The sequence below is a fragment of the Sorex araneus genome, chromosome X, assembly GCF_027595985.1.
Source record: "Sorex araneus isolate mSorAra2 chromosome X, mSorAra2.pri, whole genome shotgun sequence".
Classification (NCBI taxonomy): Eukaryota; Metazoa; Chordata; class Mammalia; order Eulipotyphla; family Soricidae; genus Sorex; species Sorex araneus.
In genome coordinates, this window is record NC_073313.1 from 361255251 (window position 1) to 361282607 (window position 27357).

Sequence of the window (27357 nt, forward strand, 5' to 3'; positions counted from 1 at the left end):
TTGAGTCGCCCACTTGGGCAACGATTTCTGCAGGTTCCCGAGAACCCGTCACACACGCGTCCCCACAGCCCCCGGAGCCCAGTGTCTGGGCGGGAACAGCCTTCGCTGCCAGGCCCGCGCTGGTGGGAGGTGTTCCCGCTCCTTTCTCGGTTCTCCTAATCGTAACTCCGCTCCCAGCCGAGAAAACTTTCCCACTCAGCCAGAAATACTCGGGTATCTCTTAGGGTACTGGAAACTGCTAATGAAGCTGCTGACCAGACACAAACCACGCCCTGCAAGCGAGCCAAGACCCCGGCTGGCCTCTCACAAGCCCACTGAGAAATGAGCTTCGTACCCAGCCACGGTCACGGGAAAATGAGGATCTCCCTTCCTGGGGTGCTGAAGAGTTTACCTACGGTCTGTTTTCAGGAGAGTTCAGGGGCCGAGTGATAGTGTGGTGGGTAGGGCAAGTGCTCTAGTCAGCCTCAGGGGGAGTGCTCAGGGACCACTCCTGGCAGTGCTCAGGGATCACTCCTGGCGGTGCTAAGGGATCACTCCTGGTGGTGCTCAGGGACCACTCCTGGCAGTGCTCAGGGATCACTCCTGGTGGTGCTCAGGGACCACTCCTGGCGGTGCTCAGGGATCACTCCTGGTGGTGTTCAGGGACCATACATGGTGCTATCTTTCTGGCCCCTCTAAACATTTGTTGCCGAGCATGGACAAGTGAACCTTGGCCCAGAATCTGCGTCTGAGAAAGTGGGAGAATCAGGCCCCCACCCCTCCCGCTCCCTCTCCACTCCAAGGGGCCCACACTTGAGGCACGGGCTGTGTGGGACGAGGAAGCCAGGGGCCAGGACCGCCGAGGCTGGGCCTCTGAGGCGGGGGTGGAGGTGCCTTCTGCCCAGGGCCCGGCCGTGGTGAGTCACAATCGTTGATCAAAGGGCCTGTGCAAAGGCCCTGGGGGCTGAGTTGGGAGCAGTACTGGAAGGCGATGTCCAGGGCAGGGCCTGGGACGGGTCACCCACCCTGCACAATCCCAGACATTCCTCTCGCTAGTGCCTCCCACCTGGCACAGCTGCAGCCTGGCCCCGCCGCCCGGGGATGGAGCTGTAGGGGCTCTAGTAGTGGACCCCCGTCACTTCTCCAAGGGTCACACTGAGCCGGGAGCCCTGGGGACACACAGGACAGAGGCAGGCCCTGCCCCAGGAACGCGCCCGTCTCAGGCCCTCGCCGGGCCGGGTCTGAGGCCTGCTCAGGGCACGGTGTCCGGGACGGCAGTGGGCAGCCTGGTTCTGGCCAACTTCTCAGTTGGGAAATCACCACCTGGCATCTGGCGGGCTTGAAACCTGCTGGTTCGGGTAAGCTTGGCTCTCTCCGAGTTCTTGGATCTGGTTCTTTTGTTTCTCCCCCGGTGTTTGGCTACAATCCTCTTCATATTTATAGCTCGTCTGGGTTGAGTCAAGGGAACAAGGAAGCGGAATGGGACGTTCAGACCGGTCAGAGCTGGGCAGTGCCCGGGGCCAGACATGTGGGCTCAGCTCCTCTCTCCCTCCTCCCTGCCCTTCCCCTCCTCCCCCCATCTCGGAACTCAATGGGGCGGGGCCTGGGGGACTCACCTCTACCCAAGTTTTCCCCTTCCGTTCTCAGCTAGACTCCTGCTTACTTTTTAAAAATAAGGGCCACAGGAGCTGGAGTGATAGCACAGCGGGTAGGGCATTCGCCCAGCATCCCATATGGTCCCCCGAGCACCGCCAGGAGTAAATCCTGAGTACAGAGACTGGAGTAACCCCTGAGCATCGCTGGGTGTGACCCAAAAAGAAAAAAAAATAAATAAGGGCCATAACTGGGGGTACTAGAACTCTCCCTAGTGCTGTTGGGGTCCAGGGATGAAACATGAGGCCCTAGCATGCCTGGCGATGCTTGGGGGACCATAAGGGATGCTGGGGATCAAACCCCGGTTGGCCATGTGCAAGGCAAGCACTCCCCCCCGCCCTGCCCCGTCCTATCACTCTAGTCCTGTTTCCATTTTTTTTTTTTTTTTTTGCTTTTTGGGTCACACCCAACAGTGCACAGGGATTACTCCTGGCTCTGCACTCAGGAATTATTCCTGGCAGTGCTGGGGGACCATATGGGATGCTGGGAATCAAACCCGGGTCAGCCGCATGCAAGGCAAACGCCCTACCCGCTGTGCTATCGCTCCAGCCCCTCATGAGGTTTCCATTCTTAAAGGCAAGCAGAGTGGGGCCAGAGAAATTGTGCAAGGGTTAGAACACTTGCCTTGCCCAGCTGACCCGGGTTTGATCCCCAGCACCCCATATGGCCTCCCCAAACCACCAGGAGTGATCTCAGAGCACAGAGCTAGAGGAAAGCCCTAAGCACAGATGGATATAACCCTCTAATTTTTTTAATTAGAGAAAAACGGTGGGGAGAGTTGGGGGGTGGCCTGGGTGGCCCCTGGCTGGTATAACTCCCCAAAAAAGAATGGAAGCTATAGCCTTGTCCTAGAGCAGAGCCCTACTGGGGGGGGGCACCTAGGAATGGGTCTGAGCTGCAGAGGAAGCGGCAGGCGAGGTGAGGTGGACAGCGCCTCCTGACTGGCCAGTGCCCAGGGGCCCCACGTATGCCAGATTGCTGCAGGGGGTGCCTCGGGCAGCGAGGGAGCCAGCTGGAGTGCGGTGGGCTTAGGGAGAGATGGTTTCTAGCCTGGGGGCCCCCACACTGACAGCCCCCCCACCCCAGTCCTGAGAGACCCTTTTTTTTTCTTTTTGGGTCACACCCAACGATGCACAGGGGTTACTCCTGGCTCTGCACTCAGGAATTACTCCTGGCAGTGCTCGGGGGACCATATGGGATGCTGGGAATCGAACCCGGGTCGGCCGTGTGCAAGGCAAACGCCCTACCCACTGTGCTATCATTCCAGCCCCTGAGGGACCATTTGGGATTACACCTGCACCCTAGAAGGGGAGACGGGTCAGAGGTCATGGTTCCGGCCCTGATGTGGGGAAGGGCAAGCATGAGCTGGGCTGGTCCTGAAGCTCAGGCAGGGGCCCCAGAACACTTCAAGGAGACAAGGAGACTCCCCAAATAGTGCTCCACAGGTGGGAGACTGGCAGGAAAAGGGGTGCCATGTTCACTTTCCTACCTAGGTCCAGAAATTCCCTCCAGAGCCGTCCAGTGGCCTCCACTGCCACCATAGCACTGGCCACATGGGGGCGCTGCTCTCCCTTGCACTGCCCAGCAGCGGGGGCAGTAGCCTCACTCCAGGACTTAGGGCTAAGGGGACCACTGGACCGAGGGCCGACCTCCACTTTTTCTGTTTGTGTTTGGGGGGCACGCGGCCGTGCTCAGGGGATACTTCTGGCTCTGCACACAGGAATTACTCTTCGCAGTGCTCAGGATCCCCAGGAATCAACCCCTGGTGGTCCCGCTACACTCTGGCTTTATCACCCTGTGCCCCGCTGACCCCAGGTGGGCTGCTCCCCTGGCCAGGAGGTGGACAGCCCTGCTGCCCGCATGTGGCCATTCCTGGGCTTCCATGCTTGCTGCTGTCTTGGCTGTTGGTGCCTCCGGAGCACGAAGCCCCATGCCAGCCTGCCGCCTCCACCCCCCACCCAACCACCCTCCCCCCAGTTAATCAGCCGTGGAATGAGGGGGGTGATGAATGGGAGAGGCGCCTTCCCGCAGAGAGGGGGCCGGCAGGCAGGAGATAAGGCCCTGCAGGCGGCTCCTGCAGATAAGGCTTCCCGCCTCCCTGGGGAGGCTGTCTGAGACGCTCCTCACCCCCGTCCTTCCCCGGACCCCCACACTGAGACAGATGCCAAGCTGGGGGGGAACCTGGGAGACCGGCAGGAATGGGCCGAGGGGAGTGGGGGTGGGGGGGTGAGCCGGGGGACAACCAGAACTGATTCACCCCCAACGGTGGTGATTTCAGCAGCAGGGAAACCTCAGTTTCCCCCGTCTGCACAGGGCAGGTAAGACTGGTCAGGGCACCGTGCCCGCATCTGTGTGACAACCCAGCCCACGCTGGCTTCTGGCCTGGCTGTCAGGGTGCCGGGTCCCCTCGGTCCCCCCAGACTGTCTCGTGTCTGGATTCACCCCTTTCCTGGCAGCATGTCACAGGCCAGTCACAGAAGCTGGCGAGGACAGCGGGCCCAGAGCAGGCGGGCGGGGGCGCAGCTGGCGGAGAAGCTGCCTCTGCGGGACCGAGCCGGGCCTGGCACCTCTGCCACGCGCCGCTGGGTAACCTGGGGGTGTCCTCTCCCTCCCTGGGCCCGGGCTCCTCCCCCGCCAAGGGACCTGGTCACCCAGGGCCAAGCCATTCACGGCTGAGATCTATGCTCGCCTTGCGCCCACCCCGCCCCCCTCCTGCCGCTGGGGGCTTGGAATCAATGAGACAGAAAATGAGAAAGTCTCGGAGCAGCGCAGCGTGGAGAGCAGCTGGGGCGGCCTCGCGCTGCAGGGGATGGACCGTCCCCCACCCCAGCGGCGGCCGGGGCACCCCAGCGGAGAGCAGAGCGGGGAGGCCTGCTTTCTGGAGGACTGCCCTTAAAGAGATGGATGTGTCGGGGGCAGCAGTAGTGGGGCAGGGTCTGCGTGCACAGGGGGCAGGAGATGGTGAGAGGGGGAGAAAGCGTTTGCTTTTTGATTTCCACACGTCTTCGTTGGACGCGCTCTGCTTCCTCGTGGGGCAGGGAGGCCTGGCAGAGCGATCCATGGGTTGATGGGATGTGTCTATGAAGGCTGGAGTGATGGCAGCCCCGGCTGCTGGAGGCAGGGCTGCACCCGCTCAGACACAGCAGGGCTTCTGGAATCCGAGCACAAAGCCGTGGGGGTTTATTGTTTGGGGCCCACGCCCAGCAGTGCTCAGGGCCAACTTTTGATTCGGTGCTCAGGGGCCATATGTGGTGCCAGGGATCGAATCCTGCCCAGAGGATGGCAAGACGGGCATCAACCTGCATGAGAGTCTTTACCCTGGTGGTGATGCTTGTGGAACCAGGGCCACAACCCACTTTGCTGAGGGGACACCAGGGTCACCCCCCAGTGGTGCTTGGGGGCCCGTGATGCCACACAGTGCTAGGGATTCGGCTGTGTTGGATTTAGAATTTTTTTTTGGGGGGTCACACTCAGGAGTGCTCAGGGAGGCTACTCCATGCATCAGGGTCACTCTGGGACATGCACTGGGGGAACCATGAGGGCCTGGGGGTCACATGGGCTCCCCGTGTGCCAAGCATGTGTCCGGCCCTCTAAGCCATCTCTCCGGCCCTGGGCTGGAGCTGAAGAGAAAAGTCAGAGTCCTGAGAGGGAGGACTGGGCTGAATTCACATGCCTGGCTTCCTGCCGACCCCAGAGCAATACCCGGTCCTGACTCTGGTCCCCCGAGCACTGCCAGGGGTCACTCCTGAGCATAGAGCCAGGAATAGCCCCTGAGCAACTGCCAAGTGTGGCCTCCAAACACAAAAATGAAACAAAAGAATCAACACTCCCTTTCCGAGATGCTTGGCAAGACCAAAGCTGCCCAGCTGTCCGGCTCTACAGCACGGGGGAAAGTGCCCGTCAGAGCGGGTGGCGGCTGCCTGCATCAGGGCCCCAGGCTGGGTGTCCTCTGCCGGGGCTGGGGTGGGGTGCTGGCCTGACCAAGCGTCCCAAGCACTGTGTGGGGACCCAAACTCTCACCCAAACTCTCAGAGCAGGACAGCTCCTCTGAGGCCACTCTGGCCCGGGAGCCTCCAGCAAGCACCCCCCAGACCCCGCAGTGGGCAGGCGGGAGGGGCAGGGGCTCTGAGGCTGCCCCGAGTGGCTCCAAGCCCACCGTCACAGGAGCCGGACAGAACAGACACACGTTTATTAGCGGGGCTGTGCAGCGTCGCCCCCCCTCCTCCGGGACAGCCGAGGGCCCAGCACCAACCGCGGGGGGGTGACAGACCCCTGAACATGGAATGTGCAGACGAGAGAGCCCAGCGCGCAGACGCACAGGCAGACAGGCACACGGCACGCACCCACAGCGACAACACGACAAAGTGCGAGCATGGGGGCTCCTGCATAGACAGCGAGGGCCAGGGAGGGGCGCCCCTGCGACCCCCGCCCCCGGCGAGGCACACAGCAGCACACACGGGCTTGCCCCAGCCAGCCAGCGGCAGCACAGACGAATGAAGTGCACGAGAAGGACACGGGGGACCCCCAGGCTGTGGGGTGCAGGGACCCCAGGACCTTGACCACCCCCACTTGCCCCGGAGCCTGGGGTCCCCCTGAAGTGGTCACATCTACTCAAGCTGACCTGCTCCCCCCACTTTGGTCTTGCCCTCTGAGGCAGGGGGCCGGGGAGTTGGCAGGCAGGGGAGGGACGAAGAAGGAGTGCAGCCCCCAGGCCCCGCACCGACCCCTCCCGCGAGCAGTGACCCGAGTCCCCGTCCCAGGCTGGCGGCGGGGGGCAGTGGGCAGCCTCAGGCCTGGGGCGGCTCTCGGCAGCGCGGACACTGGGCCATCTCCGGCTGATGCCGCTCCACCTGCACCGTGCAGCTGGCGAAGCCGAAGCGCGAGGACAGCCGGCTGGTGGCTTCGGCCAGGACAGCCTCGGGGTCCGCCGTGGACTCTGCCAGGGGTGATAAGAGGCAGCAGTTTCCCAGGGGAGTCGGCAGCCAGACTGGGGCAAGATACGGGGCAGGGCAGGGGGGTCCGGGGGGTGGCCGGGCCTGAAGGCTGGGCTCGAAGCAGGCGGCTGCCGCCCTCCCTGGATTGTCCGCAGAAGTGTCAACACCACAAAAATGCCGGGAGCACACCCCCACTCACACCCCCCACACACCCCACACACCCCGCACATCCTGCACACACCCCATTCACACCACATACACACTCCACTCACACCACATACACACCCCACTCACACACCCCGCAATTCCCCACTCACACCTCACACACCCCACACACCCTGCACACTCCCCACTTATACCCCACATACACATACCCCACTCACACACACCCCACACCCCACTCATACCACATACACCCCCCCACTCACACCCCCCTCATACCACATACATACCCCACTCACACTCCCCGCAATTCCCCACTCACACCCCACACACCCCGCATACACCCCACTCACACCACATACACACTCCACTCACACACCCCGCAATTCCCCACTCACACCTCACACAGCCCACACACCCTGCACACTCCCCACTTCTACCCCACATACACAGCCCCCACTCACACACCCCCCACACCCCACACACACCCCACACATCCCGCACACACCCCACTCACACCACATACACACCCCACTCACACCACATACACACCCCCCACACCCCCCTCACACCACATACATACCCCATTCACACCCCCCGCAATTCCCCACTCACACCCCACTCACACCACATACACACCCCATTCACACCCCCCGCAATTCCCCACTCACACCTCACACCCCCCACATACCCTGCACACTCCCCACTTCTACCCCACATACACACCCCCCACACACCCCATACATACCACATTCACACCCCTGCACACTCCCCACTCACACCTCACACCCCCCACACCATGAACACACCCCACTTATACCCCCACATACACACACCCCACTTACACACCCCACACACGCCCTGCACACACCCCACTTATACCCCACATACACACACCCCACACACAGTCCATACATACCCCACTCACACCCCCCAAACACCCCCCACTCATACCTCATACCCCCCACACACTTCACACCCCCCACACCCCCACAAACCCCATATACACCCCACACACACCTCACACACCCCACACACTCCCCACACACACTCCACTCACACACATACACCACTCACACATATCTCCCCCAGTAACACCCCACATATACCCCTCACACATACACACCATTCACACATCCCCCACAAGTCCCCAGACATACACCACACACACATGACACACACATCCCCCACTCACACACATCCCCCACTCACACACATCTCACACACAGTCCCCAGATACACACCATACACACACGCCATGCACACACCATACACACACCACCACTCACACACACCCCACACACTCCCCACACACTCCATACACCCACACACACACCCCATATACATACACCCACACCCCACACACACACGCCACACACACACTCCATTCACACACACCCCACACAGACACACCCACACTCCCTCCACCCCCCACAGCCCCCACACACCCCTCCCTCCTGCGCGGCCTGTGCTCATGGGCCGTGCGCCGAGCCCAGCAGGGCCTTGCAGAGGGGCACCTGTGCCCCACGTCCCGTCTACGGGCAGCAGCAAACCACATGGAGCCTATTCTCGGCTTCTAAATTGCAAGCCTCTGATTGCTTCTTGCATCTGGAAGAAACTCAAAACTCCTTTGTCAGCTCGTGAGTCACCGTATACATTTTAATAGTGGGATCAGCATGTGGACAGCGCTCGAGTCTATACCCCAGCCACACGCCCGGAAACTGGGCTCCAACAGGTGCCCCGCCCGCCCTGGGGTGCAGCACTGTGACCCGGACCCCAGACCAGTGACCTTCCAGGGCAGCTGTCGCTGCTCACTCTCTGGGACGCATGTGTGTGTAGAAGCAGACAGGAAGCCCCCCTCCCAGGGCCCAGCCCTCTTCCTTGTGTGCGGGGGAGAGGGAAGGCCCTGACCCCCCAGACTCACCTATGGCCAGGTGTGTGGACACCACGTGGTACGTGAGCGTGAGCGACCACAGGTGCAAGTCGTGGATGGCCTGGACGCCGGGCACGGAGAGCAGCGCTTCCCGCACGGGCTCGTACCCCACATTGCGGGGGGTAGCTGCAAGCAAGCGTCCATCATGCCGCTGCGCCTGCCCCAGAAGCGCCCCCACGCCCAGGCCCGCCCTGCTGCCCACGTACCTTCCATGAGCACGTACAGCACGTCCCGGAGGGTGGACGCCGTGGAGCCCAGGGCGCAGATGGAGAAGAGGAAGGTGCTGATGGGGTCCGCCGCCTTGCACTCGGGCTTCAGGGAGAGATGCCCCTCAGCCCAGGCACCTGGGGCCCCTCAAAGGGACATCCTGGGGCATCCTGAGAGGCCAGCTGAGAAGCCAGGGGCCAGAAGCTGGGGCAGGGTTCAGGGGGAGTGGGGGCTGCAGTGAGGGGCAGTTGTGGGTCCTGGGAAGGGGGGACCAGGGGCTGGAGTCTGGGGGGATGGACAGGGCGAGAAGGTACCTTGAAGTAGATGAGAATGGAGGCGGCCAGAACCCCAAAGCTCTGCAGGAGGTCCCCCAGCACGTGCACGAAGGCCGCCCGGACACTGGTGTTGCCCAGAGGCAGAGGCTCGCCTGAGCCCTCCTCCAGGGGGGCATACTCCGACCCGTGAGAGCCGTGGCTGTGGGAGGGCCCAGCCTGGTGCAGCACAAACGCCATCCTGAGGGGGAGAGAGCAGTGGGCGAGGCCTGCCCCCCGGAAGCCCCTCTCCTCCCACACCCTGTTTTGCGTCCCTCTCTCCCATGTCCAGAAAGGCAGCCTGCGCAGCCTGGGGCCAAGGATGGCATCTGGACTCAGATCCTGGCGCCGCTGTGCTGCATGGCCTGGACAAGCCACTGTCCCCTTTGGCCAGTTTCAGTGTGAGCGAGCACAGACGCCCTGCCAGTGGACACAGGGCAGCCCATGGTGCGGGAGTCACTAGGCGGGCGAGGAGCTGCATGTGACCTTCAGGCTCCATCCTGGTCCTGTTCAGGCCCTGTGTGCATTCATAGATGTTTGTGTGCACATGTGACCATGTGCATGGGTATGTATCCTGTGTATGTGTGCATGTGCACACATATACATATGCATGTGTCTATGTCTATTTGTACAGTCACATATGTGTGCATGCATGTATTTAAGCTTGCATGCTTATGTGTAGATTCATGTACATGCATGTGTATGGGGATATGTACCTATAATCATGTCTACATGGATGTGCACACATATGTGACATGTGCATGTGTGTTGTCTTCTATACATGTGTGTGTCTATATGTGTGTCTATGTGCATGCAAATATCAATTGTAGGAGCATGCATGCGTATCTGTGTCTCCACGTATGCAGTGATATGTTCAGTGTGTGGACACATGCACAGATACAGGTGTCTGTGCACACACATCTACATGTACACATGCATGTGCGTATCCGGCTGCATCTGTTGGCGGCGCAGTCTCCGTCTGCGCGGGCCGCGGCAGGACGTACAGGAGGTTGGCGCAGACGGCGATGCTGGCGGTGAGCAGCATGGCCTGCCCCTCGATGTGGTAGTCGCTGTGCAGCAGGCGGATGAAGGCCAAGTACAGCAGGACACCGGTGACGAGCCAGAGGGACACCACGGAGGCCAAGGCGCCCAGTGTCTCTGCGGGGACACAGCTCTCAGGGACCGGCCCGTGCCCTCCAGCAAGACTGGAGCGTGACAGGGCCGGAGGGGCCTTACCCGAGCGGTGCCAGCCAAAGGTCATGGTGCGGGTGGCCGGCCGCGTGGAGAGCCAGAGGGAGAACAGGCTGCCCGCCATGCTGCCCACGTCCGCCAGCAGGTGCGCCGCGTCCGTCATGATGGCCAGGCTGTGGGCCAGGTACCCGCCTGCAGGGGAATGGGGGGCGGGGGGGGCAGTGTGGGTGCAGGGCCAGGGGGAGCTAGGGGGGACTAGCCCAGCTGGGAGAGCAGTTTTCCTCTGCTTTCCTTCTTCCCTTTTCATTTTCTATCCCTTTTCCTTTCTTTTTTTGTGGAGGGAGTGCGGTAACGCTCAGATCACAGCTGCGGGCTCCGGGGAACACCTGTGGTGCTGGGGTGGCTCAGGGCGGTGGTGCGGGCCGGTGCCTTAGCCCCCGCGCTCTCAGCCCTGACTCACTGAGTCTTTGCAGTGACGTTGTTTTGTTTGTTGGGGGGCCCAGAGAGCTCACGGCCACTCCCTGGTAATGCTGCAGAGACCACGCGGTGCCACACTCAGCCCGAACTCTGGCCCGTCCAGAAAGGCCCCTTGACACCAACAAGTCACCCAGAGCCCCTCCCGCCACCCCTCTCCTGGTGCTAAGGGCACCCTGACTCTCCATCCCTCTCTGCACCGCCCTCCCACGGGCCTCCTGGGGGCTGGGGGGCTGCCCCCACTTACCGACAACCTCCCCGGCCATGAAGACGCAGCACACAGCGCAGGCAGCGTAGAGCTGCCGCTGGGCCCGCAGCCTCTCAGGGGTCAGCCCCGTCGCTGGCAGGGGGTCCCTGTGGCAGTGGTGGTCAGGCATGTTCAGGGCTTTGGGCTCCTGGGAGAGGGCCGCAGAAGACTCTGGAAAGAGACTGAGGGGCGGCCTCGTCACCTGGGGCCTGGCCACAGGCTCATCCTACGTCTCTCCCGGGTGCTGGGGCCCGAGGGAGCGAGTCAGCATCCATCTGACGTCCCCTACGTGGCCCCGTGAGGCCGGGCGGCGGGTGAGCGTCTTCGAGACTGTCTGGGCTGTGCTTCAGTAAAGTGCCCAGAGGTTTCTGGAGGCCACCTGGGGAGTCAGGACTGGACTCCCTGCAACTCTGTTCCTCGGGATGGGAACAACAGCCCAGCTGACACCTTGATTTCAGCCTCGTGGAGGCCACAAGAGGAAGGGCGCGTCTGGCCTTTCTGAGCTCTGGAGTTTTGGGGGAACAAGACAAATGTAACCTGAGCTGGATGGTGACAGGAAAGGGCTCGAACAGGGCCTGTCAGTGCTCTGGGCCAGAGGCCAGAGTCACTCTACAGGGCAGGTCCGGTGCCCCAGAAGGAGCCCCAAGCAGGGCCGAGAGGGCGGGGTGGCCGTGAAGAAGGGGAAGGGGCAGGGAGGACACCAGGCCCCGGCAGGAGAGGCCTTGGGGCAGGTGGGGAGAGGGGACACAGCACAGGAGCCAGCGCTGGGTCCCTCCCGGGTTCTCTCCCCATACCTGTGGTCAGGCCGGTGACGGAGGGGCGCCTCTGAGGAAGAGGGCGGGCCTGGGCCCACCGCGGCTGGGGCTCCCAGCCCAGAGAACTCACGGGTGGATTCCAGAGCTGGGGTCGTCATGGGGAGGACGGAGCGCCGGCCACTGTCACTGAGGGGGCAGGATGGGCCCACTGGACCAGCACCAGCGTCCACTCCTGTCTCTCATGGGGACGCCACTCTGGCCCAGTTCTTGCCCTCATGTTGACCCACCTCAAGCCTGGCAGGGCCCCGCCCTGCCCACAATAAAGACCCCGGAGACGATCAGTGCTCTTCAGTGCTCGTGGAGATGTGAGCACAGGGCTCAGGAGTCAAAGTGAAGATTCCAGAGCAGTACCAGCACCTCCCTATTGAAGAAATCACGGCCAACGGGGCGCACTGAGGTGCCAGGCATGAGGGGGGGGTTCACTGGGTGCTTGTGGGGAAAAGGCCAGGCTGCAAGGAGCTTGACTTCTTGAGCCTTAAAAGCCCCTCACCAGACTTTGCATCTGGACTTGGGGCTCCAGGCATGCCCGGAGGCGATGCAGGTGATGGAGGCACTTCAGGGACCTGTGGCTGGCCGGGGGCCACCCATGGAAGCCAGGCCTGGGGCGGCAGTGTCCCCAGATGCTGCAGGAGAAGCTGGTGCTCTGGGGAGAGAACAAGGAACAAAGGCCAGGCCACAGTGGGGGAGGAGAGACCCCCAAGAGGGGGGAGGGGGGGGAATCGCAGACACCTCCCAGGAGCCCCAGACCACCAGTGGCTGTGGCAGGTTGTGTGGCTCGGGGCGGGGGTGGGGGAGCGGGGGAAGGGGAGGGGTGGACTCCCCGGACAGAGACGCTGCTGTCTGACTGGTGTCTGACGTGACAGTGCTGTGCGGGCTGCAGAGATCTGGGGAGAGGACACGGAAGGGCCCAGAAGAGCCAGGCCCGGGCTTCCGGCGCAGGATTTAGGAGGGGCAGGTAGGCAGGAAGCGCCTCTTTCCGAAATACTGCAGGGCTGGGTGACTAATGGTCATATGAGGGGGAAGAGGAGCCGGTGGTCAGAGAGGCCTGGCTGAGGTGGCTTGGGGGCTCCGCTCGCGGTCCCCATCGCCCTGCCACTACCAGCCCCGTGCCACCCATCAACAGGCTCTCTCCCTTTTGTTCTCGCAAATCGGTCCCGGAGAAGCATCGTTGGCTGTTGGTGTGCGAGTGGGCGTGGGCGTGTGGGGGCTCCGCGCCAGCGAAGACAGGGCCCCTTGCTCCCCGCAGCCCCCTGGACCCCCTCCCCCGCCCCTGCCCCCAACCTGCACACCATTGAACAGGCCTGGGAGAGCTGCGGGGACAGCAGGCGCGGTCAGGCTAAGCCCCGAGTGTCTGGGTCCCTGCGGGAGACCCTGCCAGCCGCCCACGGTCTACGGTCCTGCAAGAAAGGCGGCGCCGCGAGTCCCTTCCCTTCTGCCCCCCAACCCCACTCCCCACGACGACCCCCACCAGGGAAAGCAGGAGAATCGTGCCCCGCGGAGGCCGAGACAAAGGGAGAGGGACCTCGAAGACGGCGGCCTTGCTGGGCGAAACAGGGGGAAAGAGAAAGCGGGGCTGGGCTCCGGGACAGGCGGACGGACGGACGGACGGACCGACAGCCGGCAGGCAAGAGGGCCAGCAGCGCGGCCGCGGGGGGCCGGGGCGCCCGCTCCGGGGAGCCGGCGGCGCCGCCAGCGGGCTGCGGGCGCGGGCGGGCGGCGGGACGCGGAGGCGGTTCTGCGGCCGCCCCCGGCCCGCTGTCCTGGCCCGCGGCGCCTCATTTCACACCTCGCCGCCCCCGGGCCCGTCTGTGCCGAGCCGGGAATACCCCCCGGCCGCCCAGCCCGCACCTGCTCCTGCGCCGCCGCCGCCCCCTCGCTTCCCGCGCCGCGCGCCCGCCCCGCACCCCAGGGCCCGCACAACCGGGCGCCGCGCTTGGGGGGCGCACAGCTGGAGGGGGCGCCCCGGCCCCGGCGCGCCCCGGGAAGGGCCTCGGGAGCCGCCGGGGTGACCGGGTGCCGCCCTCGCCGGGCCCCGGCGCCCGGGGGACACCGGGGTGCGGGCGCGCAGTCCGGCCCGACGGAGGGACCCGACGCGGCGGGGACAGCGCCGTCAGAAGCGGGGAGACCGGGAGGGGGGCGGGCGAGCGGCCGGAGGGGACCGAGCGCGGCTCGGCGCCGGCCGAGGGGATCCCGGGGAGCTAGGGCGCACGCGGAGACAACGAAATGCGGCGCTGGCGGGAGGGTGGCGACCCCCCGGACCCAGGCCCGAGCCGGGGCAGTCCTACCTCTTCAAACGCAGGCTGCCCCCCGCGCCGCCGCGCTCCCGGGGGCTCACCAGCCTAGTGGTCTCCGAGCCCCCCGCGGCAGGAGTCGGCTCCATGTCCCGGCGACCCCGACCGTCAAGGCTGGGCGGGCCCCGCGCCCGGTGCCGGCGGCCAGGCGCTCCCCGGAGTCGGGCCGCGGGGCCACCCGAGTCAGAGAACTGCGGCCACTGTGGCGGGGAGTCCGGACCGCAGAGCCCGCGGCCGCCCAGCCCCGCCCCGCGTGGGGCGAGCGCCCCAAGCCCCGCCTCCGGCTCCCCGGCCGCCCCCCGCGCCGAGGCCCCGCCTCCCCGCGCCCAGAGCCGGGCTGGGGACCCCCCTCCACGGCGGCCGGCCCCGGCCCGCAGGACCCTTACCCCGGCCCGGGGACCTCCCCGCCCCCCACCCGCAGAGGCACGGGCAGCTGCAGATCCGGCGCTCGCCCGAGAGGGGAAGGACGCGGGCAGCTCGGACGGGCACCCTTGGCGGGGCGTGCGGGGTCGGAACTCGCCAGTTCCACCCTCATCACAGATTTCTATCACGACTCTGGGTGACACGCAGCTCTCTACTCGCCTAGGATCCGTCGTTGTTCCTGCTTTTTCGAGGGGTAAACTGAGTCCCTGAGGCAGCGTCCGGGCGCGCACTGAAGCTGGCTCTGCGCCGCTCCCGGCCCGCGTCCGGCGCGAGGAGCGGGCGCTCTTCCTGGCCTGGAGGGAGACTGCGGACAGCTGCTGGCCCTTTGCCTCGGAACTTGTGGCACCTGCCCGGGACATTTATCGCCCGGTTCTCACCGGGGCGCGAGGAAGCAGCGAGTGACCGCTAGCACGGCCTGGGGACCCCCACCCACCCACCCAGCCCAGTCCTAGCACCGGACGCTCCCGCGGCCCCTCACAACTGCCACTTCAGAAAAAGGGGGTGGGGAATGGGCTGCACTGGGTCGGGGGGAGGGGGTCGCAGGGGGAGGGGAGGGGAACAAGTGGGCCACGATGGCAGGAGTTCGTGACCCCGGGAAGAAACCCATCAGCTGCCCGGGAAGGTCCTGAACGCGGGGGTGAGGGTACACCTGGCCCCGACATGGGGATCCCAGACAATGAGGCCGCGTCTGCACTCGCGGAAAACCCAGCACGGGTGGGGCGCGGGCAAGTGAGTGGCTGGGAGGGATGGGGTTAACCCGGGAGAGCTTCGCGGAGGAGGTGAGGCTTGAAAGGATTAGGCAAGCTGGGCGGCGGGCTGGCTGTTCCGGCGGGGGAGAGCGCGGCTCGTGCCAAGGTCTGCGGGCGGCGAGCGCGAAGGGCTGGTACTGCGCCCGGGAGCGCGGCGGAGCGCAGCGCGCCGGAGTCTGCCGCGCGCCCCCGGCCCCCTAAGGCACCGCCCAGACAGCGCCCCCCGCAGCGGCTTTCTCGCAGCGTTCTCCCAGAAAGGGCATCTGGGCCTCAACTCCCTCCTGGGGGATGGGGAGGGACAAACCGTGGCGGGGCGTGGGGCACCCACCAACCAAGGTCCAGCCAAGGTCACCTTGTTGGCTCGTGCCAGCCCCCGGGATATGCTAAGGGCCACAGTGCCTCCCGCTCGGCGCCGTCGGTTTTGGAAGGTTGGAAGCTGCGTGCCCGTATCTGGGGCTTCCCCCATGCTGAGCCTTGGGGCCCGGGGTGCCACCCCCCAGTTTCATCTCCCCCACTGCGTACTTCAGGTCTGGGATGGGCCAGTCTAGCTAGGAGCACGGGGGCCCAGGGTTGGAGAGCGGGGAGGGAAGGGGCTGCCGGGCACCGTCTGGCTGATGACCTCCGGTCGGGGCCTGACCCTGGCATCCTCCGGGATAGCCAGTCCTGGGCAAACACCCCCCCCCCCGTTCCCTTGCTGGCATGCACCCTCCCTGCCCCCCGCGGGCAGAGAAGGGTAAGGGGCTGGCGGGGCAGGGGGATGCGAAGGACTTTGGAAGAGGAGAGCACGGGGCGGATTGTGGAGTCAGGCCATAACATCAAGAGCCGCCTTGGCTTGGGAATTTACGCCAGGAAAGCCTGGCAGAGAGCCCGGCCGCGTGCACCTGTTTCTCCAAGAGCCGTCAAGTGGCCGAATGAAAACCTTTGGGAAGGTCCCCTTTGCCAGGCCCGGGGAAGGCGGGTGGCGCCCTGGAGAGGAGCTAGGGAAATGTAGGAGTGAAGCCAGCCAGCTCTGGGCGGGCGCCCCGCGGGAAGCTGTAGTCGCGTAAGAACGGTTCATTCAACATTTACCCAACGCTTGTTCCTGCAGCGCGCGCCCTGCCAGTAGCCGGGATTCCCGGGGAAATGCTCAGAGGCTCCTTCCTGCCTCGATCTGGATCGCAACATTTTGATTCCATGGGTTTTGCTACTTATGTGCCCACATGCTGGCTCCTGCCTTCCTTAAGGGCACTTCGGGAAGCCTTTCTCATCTCCCCCAAGATGGATCACATGCTCACCGCATCCCCGTTCACTCCTCTGGCTCACTGGAGTACAATCACACCCAGGGCAGGAGTTCCCGTGTCCCTGGCGCCCCCTCCTGGCTGATACATAGCCCCCACCACCCATACAGCCGTCCCAGGAAGAAGCTGGTGGTCAGGGCAAGTCAGAGGTGGAGTTTAGTGAGACACAGGATGTCAGACAGTTGCAGCTGAAATGTCACCTCCTCAGGGAGGACTTCCCTGATCCCCAATCTAGGTTTGTCCCCATGTATAGACTCACTGTACATGTCCTTTTCTTCCAGAGCACTTATCACACTGCAATCAAATTGGTACTTATTCGTTTTCAAATCGTGACTGATTTTTCTCAACTTGGTTTCCAGGGTATCATAATCTGGTTTTCCTCCTGCCTCACTGACTGCATGTTCTGTCTCCTCTGCTAGTGCCTCCTCCTCAGTCAGTGAAGGAGGGGGAAGCCCAGGGCTCACCTGATCACCCGCTTCCCCTCTCCGCGCTCCCCCAAGAGCGCTCAGGCTCCAGGCTTGAAAGAATAGCTTGCAAGAAATAGCAGAAAGCACGGGTTGCTGACTCCGGAGGCTGACTGCATGGAGGATGGTTGTACTACTCTATTTTTGCATGTGTTTGGCATTTGCTATTTAAACTGTTTCGAAAATAAACGAATGAGGTTTATTTTCCTACGATGAGGTTCCCAGATCTCCCATTTGAACTCTAAACTTACGTGCCCAAATGTCTATGTGACCTTTCCTCCCTACTGCCTACTGGACACCTCAAGCTTCCTGCGTCTAAAACAGAGCCCCCCTGCCCCCCCCCCAAACACACACACACACTGCCCTCCATCCCCAGGCCCCTGTCTGAGCAGCCTCCCCCAGCAGAACTCTGTCCTGCCTTCCATTTGTCAGGGCCAGAACCCTGGGGCTGGTTTGGTTCTGTTTTTACCCCCTATCCAATCTGTCAGCATCTCCTGTTCCCACTGGCGCCCAAATCCCTAGGATCTGCATGGCTTTGGGACTGGAGCGATAGCACAGCGGGTAGGGCATTTGCCTTGCATGCGGCCGACCTGGATTCAATTCCTCCGTCCCTCTCGAAGAGCCTAGCAAGCTACCGAGAGTATCCAGCCCACATGGCAGAGCCTGGCAAGCTCCCCGTGGCATATTCAATATGCCAAAAACAGTAACAAGTCTCACAATGGAGACGTTACTGGTGCCCACTTGAGCAAATCGATGAGCAACAGGATGACAGTGCTATAGCGCTGCTTGGCTTCTTGCAGTGGCCTCCTAGCTTGTCTGCCTCTCCCTACCCTTACTGCCCTCTAGTCCTGTCTCACCCCAGTGACCAGACAACACAGACCAGGTTCCGTCACTATCCCTCCCACTCAGGCCCAACCAAGACAGCCCCAATCCATTGCCTCTGATCTTGTGTCCCACTATTTCCGCCTTGCTCCACAGTGACCCTGACCTCTGTGGGGTCCTGCTGCCCCACCGCTGGCACTTCCCTTGCTGAGATCTTTACCTGCCATGCACTCAGCCAGATGTCTACCCCACTCACCCAAGGACCTGCTTCAAGTTCTGCCTTAAATATCAGGCCCTGTGCGTTTTTGCTATTTCTGGGGGCTGGAGAGAAATTTCAGGGTATAAGGCACTTGGCTTTCATGTGGCCACTTTGGCTGACATCCGTTCCATCCCTGGCACCACATATGGTCCACAGAGCACCACCAGGCTCAGAGTCCTTTCTGAACACTGACCTACGACTATTTCCTGAGCACCATGTGGCATGCCCCCCTCCACAAATTGCTATTTCTGGGGCTAAGAATGTGTTTCAGTACATGTTTGGGACTTGAGTTCTATCTCTGGCAACACACACACACACACACACACACACAAAATATTGCCATCTCTCCGTAAAAATTCTCTCTACAGGGGCTGGAGCGATAGCACAGCAGGTAGGGCGTTTGCCTTGCACGTGGCCGACCCGGGTTTGATTCCCAGCATCCCATATGGTCTCCTGAGCACCGTCAGGAGTAATTCCTGAGTGCAAAGCCAGGAGTAACCCCTGTGCATCGCCAGGTATGACCCAAAAAGCAAAAAAAAAAAAAAAGTTCTCTCCATGGGCCAGAGAGATAGTACAGGGAGTGAGTTGCTTGCTTTGCCCCATAATTGCATCCTAATACCCTGAACAGTGTCAGGTTTTACTCCTGAGATCTAAAAATAATCCCTGAATGCCAGTGGGATATGTGCAACCCTACCTCCCAAATTCTGTCTCCATCCCACTTCCTGTTTCCCTGTGACCATGATTAATACCTAACATAATATATCTTTTTTTGTTGTTTGTTTTGGGTCACACCTGGCGATGCACAGGGGTTACTCCTGGCTCTGCACTCAGGAATTACTCCTGGCAGTGCTCAGGGGACCATATGGGATGCTGGGATTTGAACCCGGGTCGGCCTCGTGCAAAGCAAACGCCCTACCCGCTATGCTATCACTCCAGCCCCTATCTTTTTTTTTTTTTTATTCCTGGCTTTGCACTCAGGAATTACTCCTGGCCGTGTTCAGGGGACATCATATGGGATGCTGGGAATCGAACCTGGGTCGGCCGCGTGCAAGGCAAACGCCCTACTCGCTGTGCTATTGCTCCAGCCCCTCTTTTTCTTTTTCTACCATCTATCTTCTCCCACACAAATGTATGTTCCATGATAGCAGAAAGTTGTGTCTGTTTTCTATGCTGCTTTAGCTCTAGCATCTAGAACAGTCTGGCATATGACAACACCCAATAAGAACTCATCAACAATGTTAATGAATGTCTGTCTTCCACACTAGGCTGGAATCTCTATAAGGGCAGAAAAAATGGAACCAATTACCACTGTATGCAAGGTACTAAGTATAGAGCCATGCTTCATAGAGCTTTGTTAGATAAGCCAAGTAATTAAGGAAAGGGACTATTTATAAGGGAAAATGGAGTGAGAACAATAACACAGAGCTGAGACAGAACAGGAACATTTCAGTAAGATCAGTTTAGCTGGTTCGAGAGGTTCATGATAGGATAATACTAGAGAATGAGTTTGGAGGGCTGGGTTGGCACCTTGCTACAGCACTCACTATAAGATTAAATAGTTTGGGGGCTTGGGGACCACACCTGGCAATGCTCAGGGATTCCTCCTGGCGGGGCTCAGGAACCCACAGGTAGTGTGGGGATCGAGTGGGGTTCAGCCCCATGCACGGCAAGTGCCTTCCCCTCTTTTCCAGCATGGAAAGCTGTTCTGTGTCTGGAAGTTAAGAATAAAAGAAGGCATGATGGAAGTGTGAGTTTCAGGACTCGGGTTTGAGAGATGGAGGAGCAGGAAGAACAATTAGGACAGCGGGTGTGGTATAAAAATCGATTAACTGGGTGCCTGAAGGCTGGGGGATCCAAAGGAAGACAAATTCTGAAACAAATGAAACTGAAAAAAACAAAAGCTCTGGGGCCTGATTTAGGCGGTGGCAGTTGGAAGGCAGCGATGTCTGGGTTTTATGCACTGTCATCTCAGAAACAGTCATGACACTGACATCCACGAAGAGACGTTTGGGGACAAGGTTGAAATTCAGACACTGAATGTGGGTGGACGCTGGTGTGTGGGCGGCGCCTGGGGGTCAGCTGAGATCTGGGGGAGAGCCAGGATCTCCGAGGAAGACAGGGGAACCGGCAAACACGGGCTGGAAAACCAACCCTGTCTGGATGCAGTTCCAGTCAGAAGGCAAAGGAAGGAAGAGGAGGCGGAAAGATGACCAGGAGCAGCAGAGAAGGGGGACACAGCAGAGTAATGAAGCATCACGGAAACTAAGTGATGCAAAATTGGCGTGGAACCGAAAGACATCTCCTCCTCAAACGCTGTAGCACTGTAGCACTGTCGTCTTGTTCATCGATTTGCTTCAGTGGGCACCAGTAACATCTCCATTGTAAAGACTTGTTGTTACTGTTTTTGGCATAACAAATACGCTATGGGTAGCTTGCCAGGCCCTGCCGTGTGGGCGGGATACTCTGGGTAGCTTGCCAAGGCTCTCCGAGAGGGACAGAGGAATTGAACCCCAGGTCAGCCACATGCAAAGCAAATGCCCTACCCGCTGTGCTATCGATCCAGTCCCCTCAAACACTACCTACTAGTTGTTTTTTTTTTCTTTTTGGGTCATACCCAGCATTGCTCAGGGGATACTACTGGCTCTGCACTGAGGAATTACTCCTGGCGGTGCTTGGGGGACCATATGGAATGCTAGAGATTGAATCCAGGTCAGCCACATGCAAAGCAAACGCCGTACCTGCTGTGCTATCACTCCGGCCCCTACCCACTAGTTTTCACTTCACTTAGTCACATCACCTGGTTTAATGGGTTATTCCCTTTGCACTAGTAAGAATTAAGAGGATGAGGTATTCTGTCTCTCTCCTATTTGAGTGTCTGATTTGTTCTTTTTGTAGTGCCAGGAATTTGACCCAGGTCTCATGCATGCAAGGCACTTTATCTGGGCCCTGCGTTAGTAGTTGTTTGAATCCATTTCTACCCCTCCACAGGGATAATCCCATTTGACGTAGATTACGATTTTTATTAGAAAGGTTGAAAGGAGAGCCAGGGCAATAGTGCAGCAGGGAGGGCACTTGGCTCGCATGAGCCTTATCTGGGTTCAATCCCTGGCACTCTGAGGCTGCCAGGAATGATCCGCGAGCACAGAGCCAGGAGTAAGCCCTGAGCACCACTGGGTATAACCTACCCTCCAAAAAAAGAAAGGTTTCAAGGAAAGAAAATTTGAAATTGGGGCTGCTCAGGTGGTGTGGACTGTTGGGGGTACTCTGGCTAGCTAGAGGGCAGTGTGAAGATTCTGGGTAGGAAGTGAGAAAACGAGGGAAGGAAAGAGAAAGGGTAACTGACAGCAGTGACTACTTGAAAATCTCCTTAGGAGACAACCCTGATCTTCCCTTCTACCCAGAAACAAAGGACTGGAGCGATGGCACAGTAGGTAGGGCGTTTGCCTTGCACGCAATCGACCCAAGTTTGATTCCTCTGTCCCTCTCAGAGAGCCCGGCAAGCTACCAGGAGTATCCTGCCCACACGGCAGAGCCTGGCAAGCTCCCCGTGGCGTATTCAATATCCCAAAAACAGTAACAACAAGTCTCACAATGGAGACGTTACTGGTGCCCACTCGAGCAAATCAATGAAAGATGAACAGCGGGAGGACAGTGCCACAGTACTACCCAGAGGCAAAGTGAAAAGCAACTTCTGGGGCCAGAGAGATAGCACAGCGGGGAGGGCATTTGCATGGCATGTGACCAACCTGGGTTGGATCCCCAGCACCCCATCCAGTCCCCCAGCCCTGCCAGGAGTGATCCCTGAGTGCAGAGTAAGGAGTAAACTCTGAACACAGCTGGGTGTGCACTCCCTCAAAAAATAAATAGCCTGGGGTCAGAATGATCATACAGAAGAAGGAGCATTTGCCTGGCACATGGCTGACCGGGGGTTCAATCCCTGACACACAATAGGTGGGATTCCCTGAGCACTGCCAGGAGTGATTCCTGAGGGCAGAGCCAGGAGTAACACCTGAGCACAGCTGGCCCAAAGACAAAACAAGACAAAAAGCAACTTCTCTCAATCAAATTTGACATAAAAAAAAAAATGGAGGAAGCAAGAGGAGCGGGAGGGGAAGGAAGAGAGGAAGGAGGAAGCCCCCACCAGGTCCACATGAGATCCTTTAGCCCCCTAAGCCCCCAGCAGGCAGACACGAGTCTTTCACTTCATCAGACCCGTGACCTTGAGCCCTGTGAACTCTGAACTCTGCAGTGTGGGTTGCAGGTCAGGGGGGATCCAGCCACAAAGCAGCCTGCTGCCACCTCCTGCTCCCAGGGTCCATCCCACAGGGGACAAGCAGAGGAGGAATGCTCTGGGTCACAGGTCGTGCCAGTGCATTCAAGTGGTGGGTGGGGATGAGGGCAGGGAGAGGCCTGACGGGACCCAGGAAAGGGGGTAAATATTTCGCACAGCTCCCCCTGGCTCCCTAGACCTTGGAAGCTGGCACGGGGCCAAAGCTGAAGCTCAAGGGCCCTGGGGTTGATCCCTGGCACCACACGCATGCGCACATACACATGCAATAATAATAAAGCGGGGAGGGGGGTCTCTGGGCATGAGGAACCATCACAGTGGGAACCCTGAACTTGGAGTTCACAAGAGCTGGCCCTCTGGGTGACCTTGGTAGACCAAACCTCTCTGAGCTCCACTTCCTTCACCGACACAACCAAGGCAATGCACCCCTTTTTGTCCTGAGGTCCCTCCTTGCTCGAAAGCGTACAGTTGCAGAACCTGGTGTTTGGGTATGACAAATCCTGATCTCTCTCGCACCGCATATGTTACAAAGTGTGATATTTTGAGTATAAATATGCCAATGTCTGCTGTCTGTATGTATACTCCAGCTATATGACTAAAACTTTAGTTGTTGTGGGTAAATAGGAGAAGCTTCTTGATTTTCCTCAAGAGCGACCAAATGGCGCTGTGAGGTAGTAAACTATCCACTCGCTGACTCAAGGTACTGTGAGAGGACAGATTCCGAGATTCCGGAGAGGGTCTCTGTCAAAACCCCCTTTTGCACACTTGCACACTTCTTTGTATTTTTTTTTTTTTGCTTTTTTTGCTTTTTGGGTCACACCCGGTGATGCACAGGGGTCACTCCTGGCTCTACACTCAGGGATTACTCCTGGCAGTGCTCGGGGGACCATATGGGATGCTGGGAATCAAACCCTGGTCGGCCGTGTGCAAGGCAAAAGCCCTACCCGCTGTGCTATCACTCCAGCCCCTTCTTTGTGTTTTGGTTTCTTTCTTTCTTTTTTTTTTTTTAAGCTAATCAAATTTTTTTTTTTTTTTGACATCTGTTCTGGGAATGGGCACAGGTTTTTACAGAAATGGGAAAAGAGGTCCCAGCATGATAGTGATGTAGGGGGATAGGGAAGGCCCTGCCCAAGGCAATGGCTAAAGCCAACCTTGCAGAAAACAGGAAATAAACAGGAACTAAGGCCTGGATAAGACCCTCACCTATCTACAGCCACAGCCAGAGAAGCTCCTGCAGAAACAAAAGGCCAGGAAAGGAATGTCAAAGAAGACCATCACCACTCCCAAGCCCCCTGGTAAGCGCCTTAGCAACAGACTTTGACCTAGGTAAAAGCCCCACATGGGGGCAGGTTGGAGAAACCCTATAAAGGCCACGTTGAACAAAGAAAGGGAGCACATACGCTGCCCTGCCGGAGCCCAGGTGCTGCTTGCACCCATGTGGCCGAGCACATGTGGCACCCCAGCACATGTGGCGCCCGCATCTCCCCTCTTGAGATGTGTACTTTCATGCTTTCGTGTCTAATGCTGGGATGTGTGTAGGGGTCTCTCAGCCCTTGGAGAAGCCCGGATTCCCTCGAGTACGTTACTCTCCACTCTCTCCCACTTTCTCTTCCTCCTTCCCTTCAAAAACCCTCCAAATAAAATCTGTTTACTTCACTGCTCATCTACTCCTGAAATTCTTTTCTGTGAGGCGAGATAAGAACCCAGTAACCCTGGGTCCCGGGTGGCAGAGGCGGATCAGGAGAAAGTGACTGTCTTTCTCCTCCCCATTTCACATGAGCCACCCATGGGGGCCCCCCCCGACATCAAGAGTACAGCAGGTCTGCTTGCCTTGCATGTGGCCCACCCAGGTCCAATTCCTGGCACCACATAAGGTCCACAGGGCCCTGCCAGGAATAACCCCTGAGTCTAGAGCCAGCAGTAAGCCTGAGTACTGCCAGGTAATACTCAGGAAAAGGAGACAGATTCTCAGAAGTGAAGGGACCCACGAAAGGAATTCTGTAAGAGAATAACAAATGCCCATAGAAACAAGAATTGGGGAACTGGTCTTCAGTAGAAACTTGCCTCTGGAATGTGGTGGGGTGGGGGATAAAATTAGGGAAGGGACCAGGAGGAGGGGAAGGTGCCTGCCACAGTAGCAGGCTGGTGAGTGGGGAGAGGGAGGAAACGAGGGACATTGATGGAGAGAAGTGAGTGGGTGCTGGTGAAGGGTTTGGTGTTGGAACATTTTATGTCTGAAACTTTGTTGTTGTTGAGGTTTTTTAGTATGCCTGAAACTTGATAATGAATAACTCTGTAACTCTATAACAGGGTGATTAAACTTTTTTGTTTGTTTTAGGGCTGGAGTGGAGCACAGTGGTATGGTGTTGGCCCTTCACGCAGCCCACCAGTGTTCGATTCCTCCACCCCTCTCGGAAAGCCCGGCAAGCTACTGAGAGTATCGTGCCCGCAAGGAAGGGCCTGGCAAGCTACCCGTGGCATATTTGATATGCCAAAAACAGTAACAACAAGTCTCACAAAGGAGATGTTACTGGTGCCCACTCGAACAAATCGATGAGCAATGGGATGATAATGATAGTGACAGGGCCAGAGAGGTGGCACAGTGGGTAGGGCTCTTGACGTGCACATGGCTGGCCCCGGTTCAATCCCTGGCACCCCCATATGGTCCCTGAGCCCTGCTGGGAGTGATTCTGGGTATGCAAAGCCAGGAGAAACTCCTGAGCATTGCCAGGTATGGTACCTCCCAGGAAACAAAACAAAACAAAACAAAATATGTTTTAAATAAAATAAAAATCACAAAAGCTGGAACTCTGGGTGACCTTGGGTAGGTTAAAACTCCTCTAAATAAATAAAATAAAAATCATATATCCTGGCGGGGCCCCTGAGCCCTGGCCCATGTGTTTGTTTGAGGACTGGGCAGGACTCTGAGAGATGCCCTGGGCAGAGAAAACCATCGATCTGGGCCAGGGCGAGGGGTGAGGCTCTGAGCTTCCTCCTGTCTGTGTGGACTGTTGGCTACCGCGTTGTCCCTCAGAGCAGACACTCAGCAGCTCAGAGCCAGTGCTGGACACACATGTGCCTTAATACTCACACACCATCTCTCTGAAGCAGAGCCAAGAGATATGAAGAATTCACAAGACTCCACAACCAGAAAAACGGGTGGAGGGATAGCTTAGTGGATAGAGCAGGGATGGGTGAGCCCTGAGTTTGACCTGGGGACCCACCTGGCCCCCTGGCCTGCTGCTTCTGGTTGTAGTAGCTCCTGGACAGTGTTGGGTCAAAGTACTAAATCACCAGATCCACAGCACTGAGTGTGACCTCGAGGGTTCCCAGTGCCAGTTGTGTGAACCCAATTTTTATTTTATTATTATTATTATTATTATTTTGCTTTTTGGGTCGCACTCGGTGATGCTTAGGGGTTACTCCTGGCTTGTGCACTCAGGAATTACTCCTGGCGGTGCTCAGGGGACCACATGGGATGCTGGGAATCGAACCCGGGTTGGCCGCGTGCAAGGCAAACGCCCTACCCGCTGTGCTATCACTCCAGCCCCTGAACCCAATTTTTAAATAAAATAAGAAGTAAAAGAACCAAAGAGGTAGTAAACGGGAAGAGGCTCACCGTGCACACGGCTGGCCTGGGTTCAACCACACCACATTTGGTTCCCCAAACACAGCCAGCAGTGAGTCCTGACTGCAGAGCTAGGACTCCCTGGGCAAATCTGGGAACGGCACCTCCTCTCCCCACACGTCCACCCAAGAAAAGAAAAAAAGCCCATCAAAAGGTGGGAGAAGAACTGAATAGACACCAGACAAAAACATGCAGATGGCCAATGGCACAGGAGAAAAATGTTTGTCAACACTTTCTTTTTATTGAATCACCAGAAGATATACAGTTACAAGCTATGCATGGTTGGGTTTCAGTCATACAATGTTCCAACACCCATCCCTTCACCAGGGCACATAGCCCGCCACCAATATCCCCAATTTCCCTCACACCACCTCCCCGGCCTGCCTCTATGGCGACATTTTCCTTCTCTCTTTTTCTCTCTTGCTCTCATATTTTCTTTTTAGGAGCTGTGGTTTGCAATACTGTTACTGAAAGGGTATCATGCATATGACTTCCTCCCTTCAGCACCCAGTTTGTGTCCAGAGTGACCACTTCCCGCTATTATAATCATAGCGGTCTCTTCTCGGTCCCTTCTCAGTCCCTTCTCTGTCCTAACTGCTCTGTCCTTCCCCCTCGGTGGCACGCTTCCTACCACGGACCAGTCCCTCTGGTGTTTATTTCTACTGTCTTTGGGTATGATTCACTATGTTTTTTTTGTTATTTTTATCCTACAAATGAGTGCAGTCATTCTATGTTGTTATCACTTATTATCACAGGCTTATAATGAGACCCCTGCCACTTCTTACCTGGGAGAATAGTTTGGCTGAAGAGGACTAGAAACAGCAACTGTGGGCAAGGCACAGAGAATCAGGAAGCTGCACTCACCGTCGGTGGGAGGGCAAACTGGTGTGGCCCCTGCAGAAAGCAGTACGGAGATGTCTCAAAATATTAAAATAGATTTACCATATGGTCCAGCAATTCCATTTCTAGGTATCTACCCAGAGAACACAAGAACATTCATTTGAAAAAATATGCCAACGACTTCTGTTCACTGCAACACTATTTGTAAGAGTTGAAATACAGAAACAGCCCAAAGGCCCGATGATGGATAAATGGATCAAGACGGTGTGGTGGGGAGGGCACTTGCCTTGCACGTGGCTGACCCAGGTTCGATTCCCGGCTCTCCACATGGTCCCTAGAGCCCCACTAGGAGTGATCTCAGAGCACAGAGTCAGAATTGAGCACGGCTGGGTATGACCCCAAAACAAACA

At 58.8% G+C, this 27357-nt stretch overlaps 1 protein-coding gene across 1 annotated transcript; it reads right to left on the reverse strand.

The window, feature by feature from the left end:
* Positions 1-5806: 5806 nt before the first annotated feature.
* SLC30A3 (solute carrier family 30 member 3) lies at positions 5807-14431 on the reverse strand. Its single transcript, XM_055122402.1, has 8 exons — positions 14192-14431; positions 11092-11273; positions 10416-10562; positions 10184-10337; positions 9183-9381; positions 8868-8973; positions 8653-8787; positions 5807-6568 (listed from the first exon to the last, which is right to left on the reverse strand). The coding sequence occupies exons 1-8, from the start codon at positions 14284-14286 to the stop codon at positions 6420-6422; spliced, it is 1167 nt and encodes a 388-aa protein (XP_054978377.1). The 5' UTR covers positions 14287-14431; the 3' UTR covers positions 5807-6419.
* Between the last annotated feature and the right edge of the window lie 12926 nt (positions 14432-27357).

Coding starts and splice junctions, on each gene's coding strand:
- SLC30A3 (XM_055122402.1), bottom strand. CDS start 14,286: ATGGAGCCGACTCCTGCCGCGGGGGGCTCGGAGACCACTAGGCTGGTG. Junction 11,274..14,191: donor GGCAGCCTGCGTTTGAAGAG/GTAGGACTGCCC, acceptor GCCGCCCCTCAG/TCTCTTTCCAGAGTCTTCTG. Junction 8,974..9,182: donor CCATTCTCATCTACTTCAAG/GTACCTTCTCGC, acceptor CTCTCCCTGAAG/CCCGAGTGCAAGGCGGCGGA.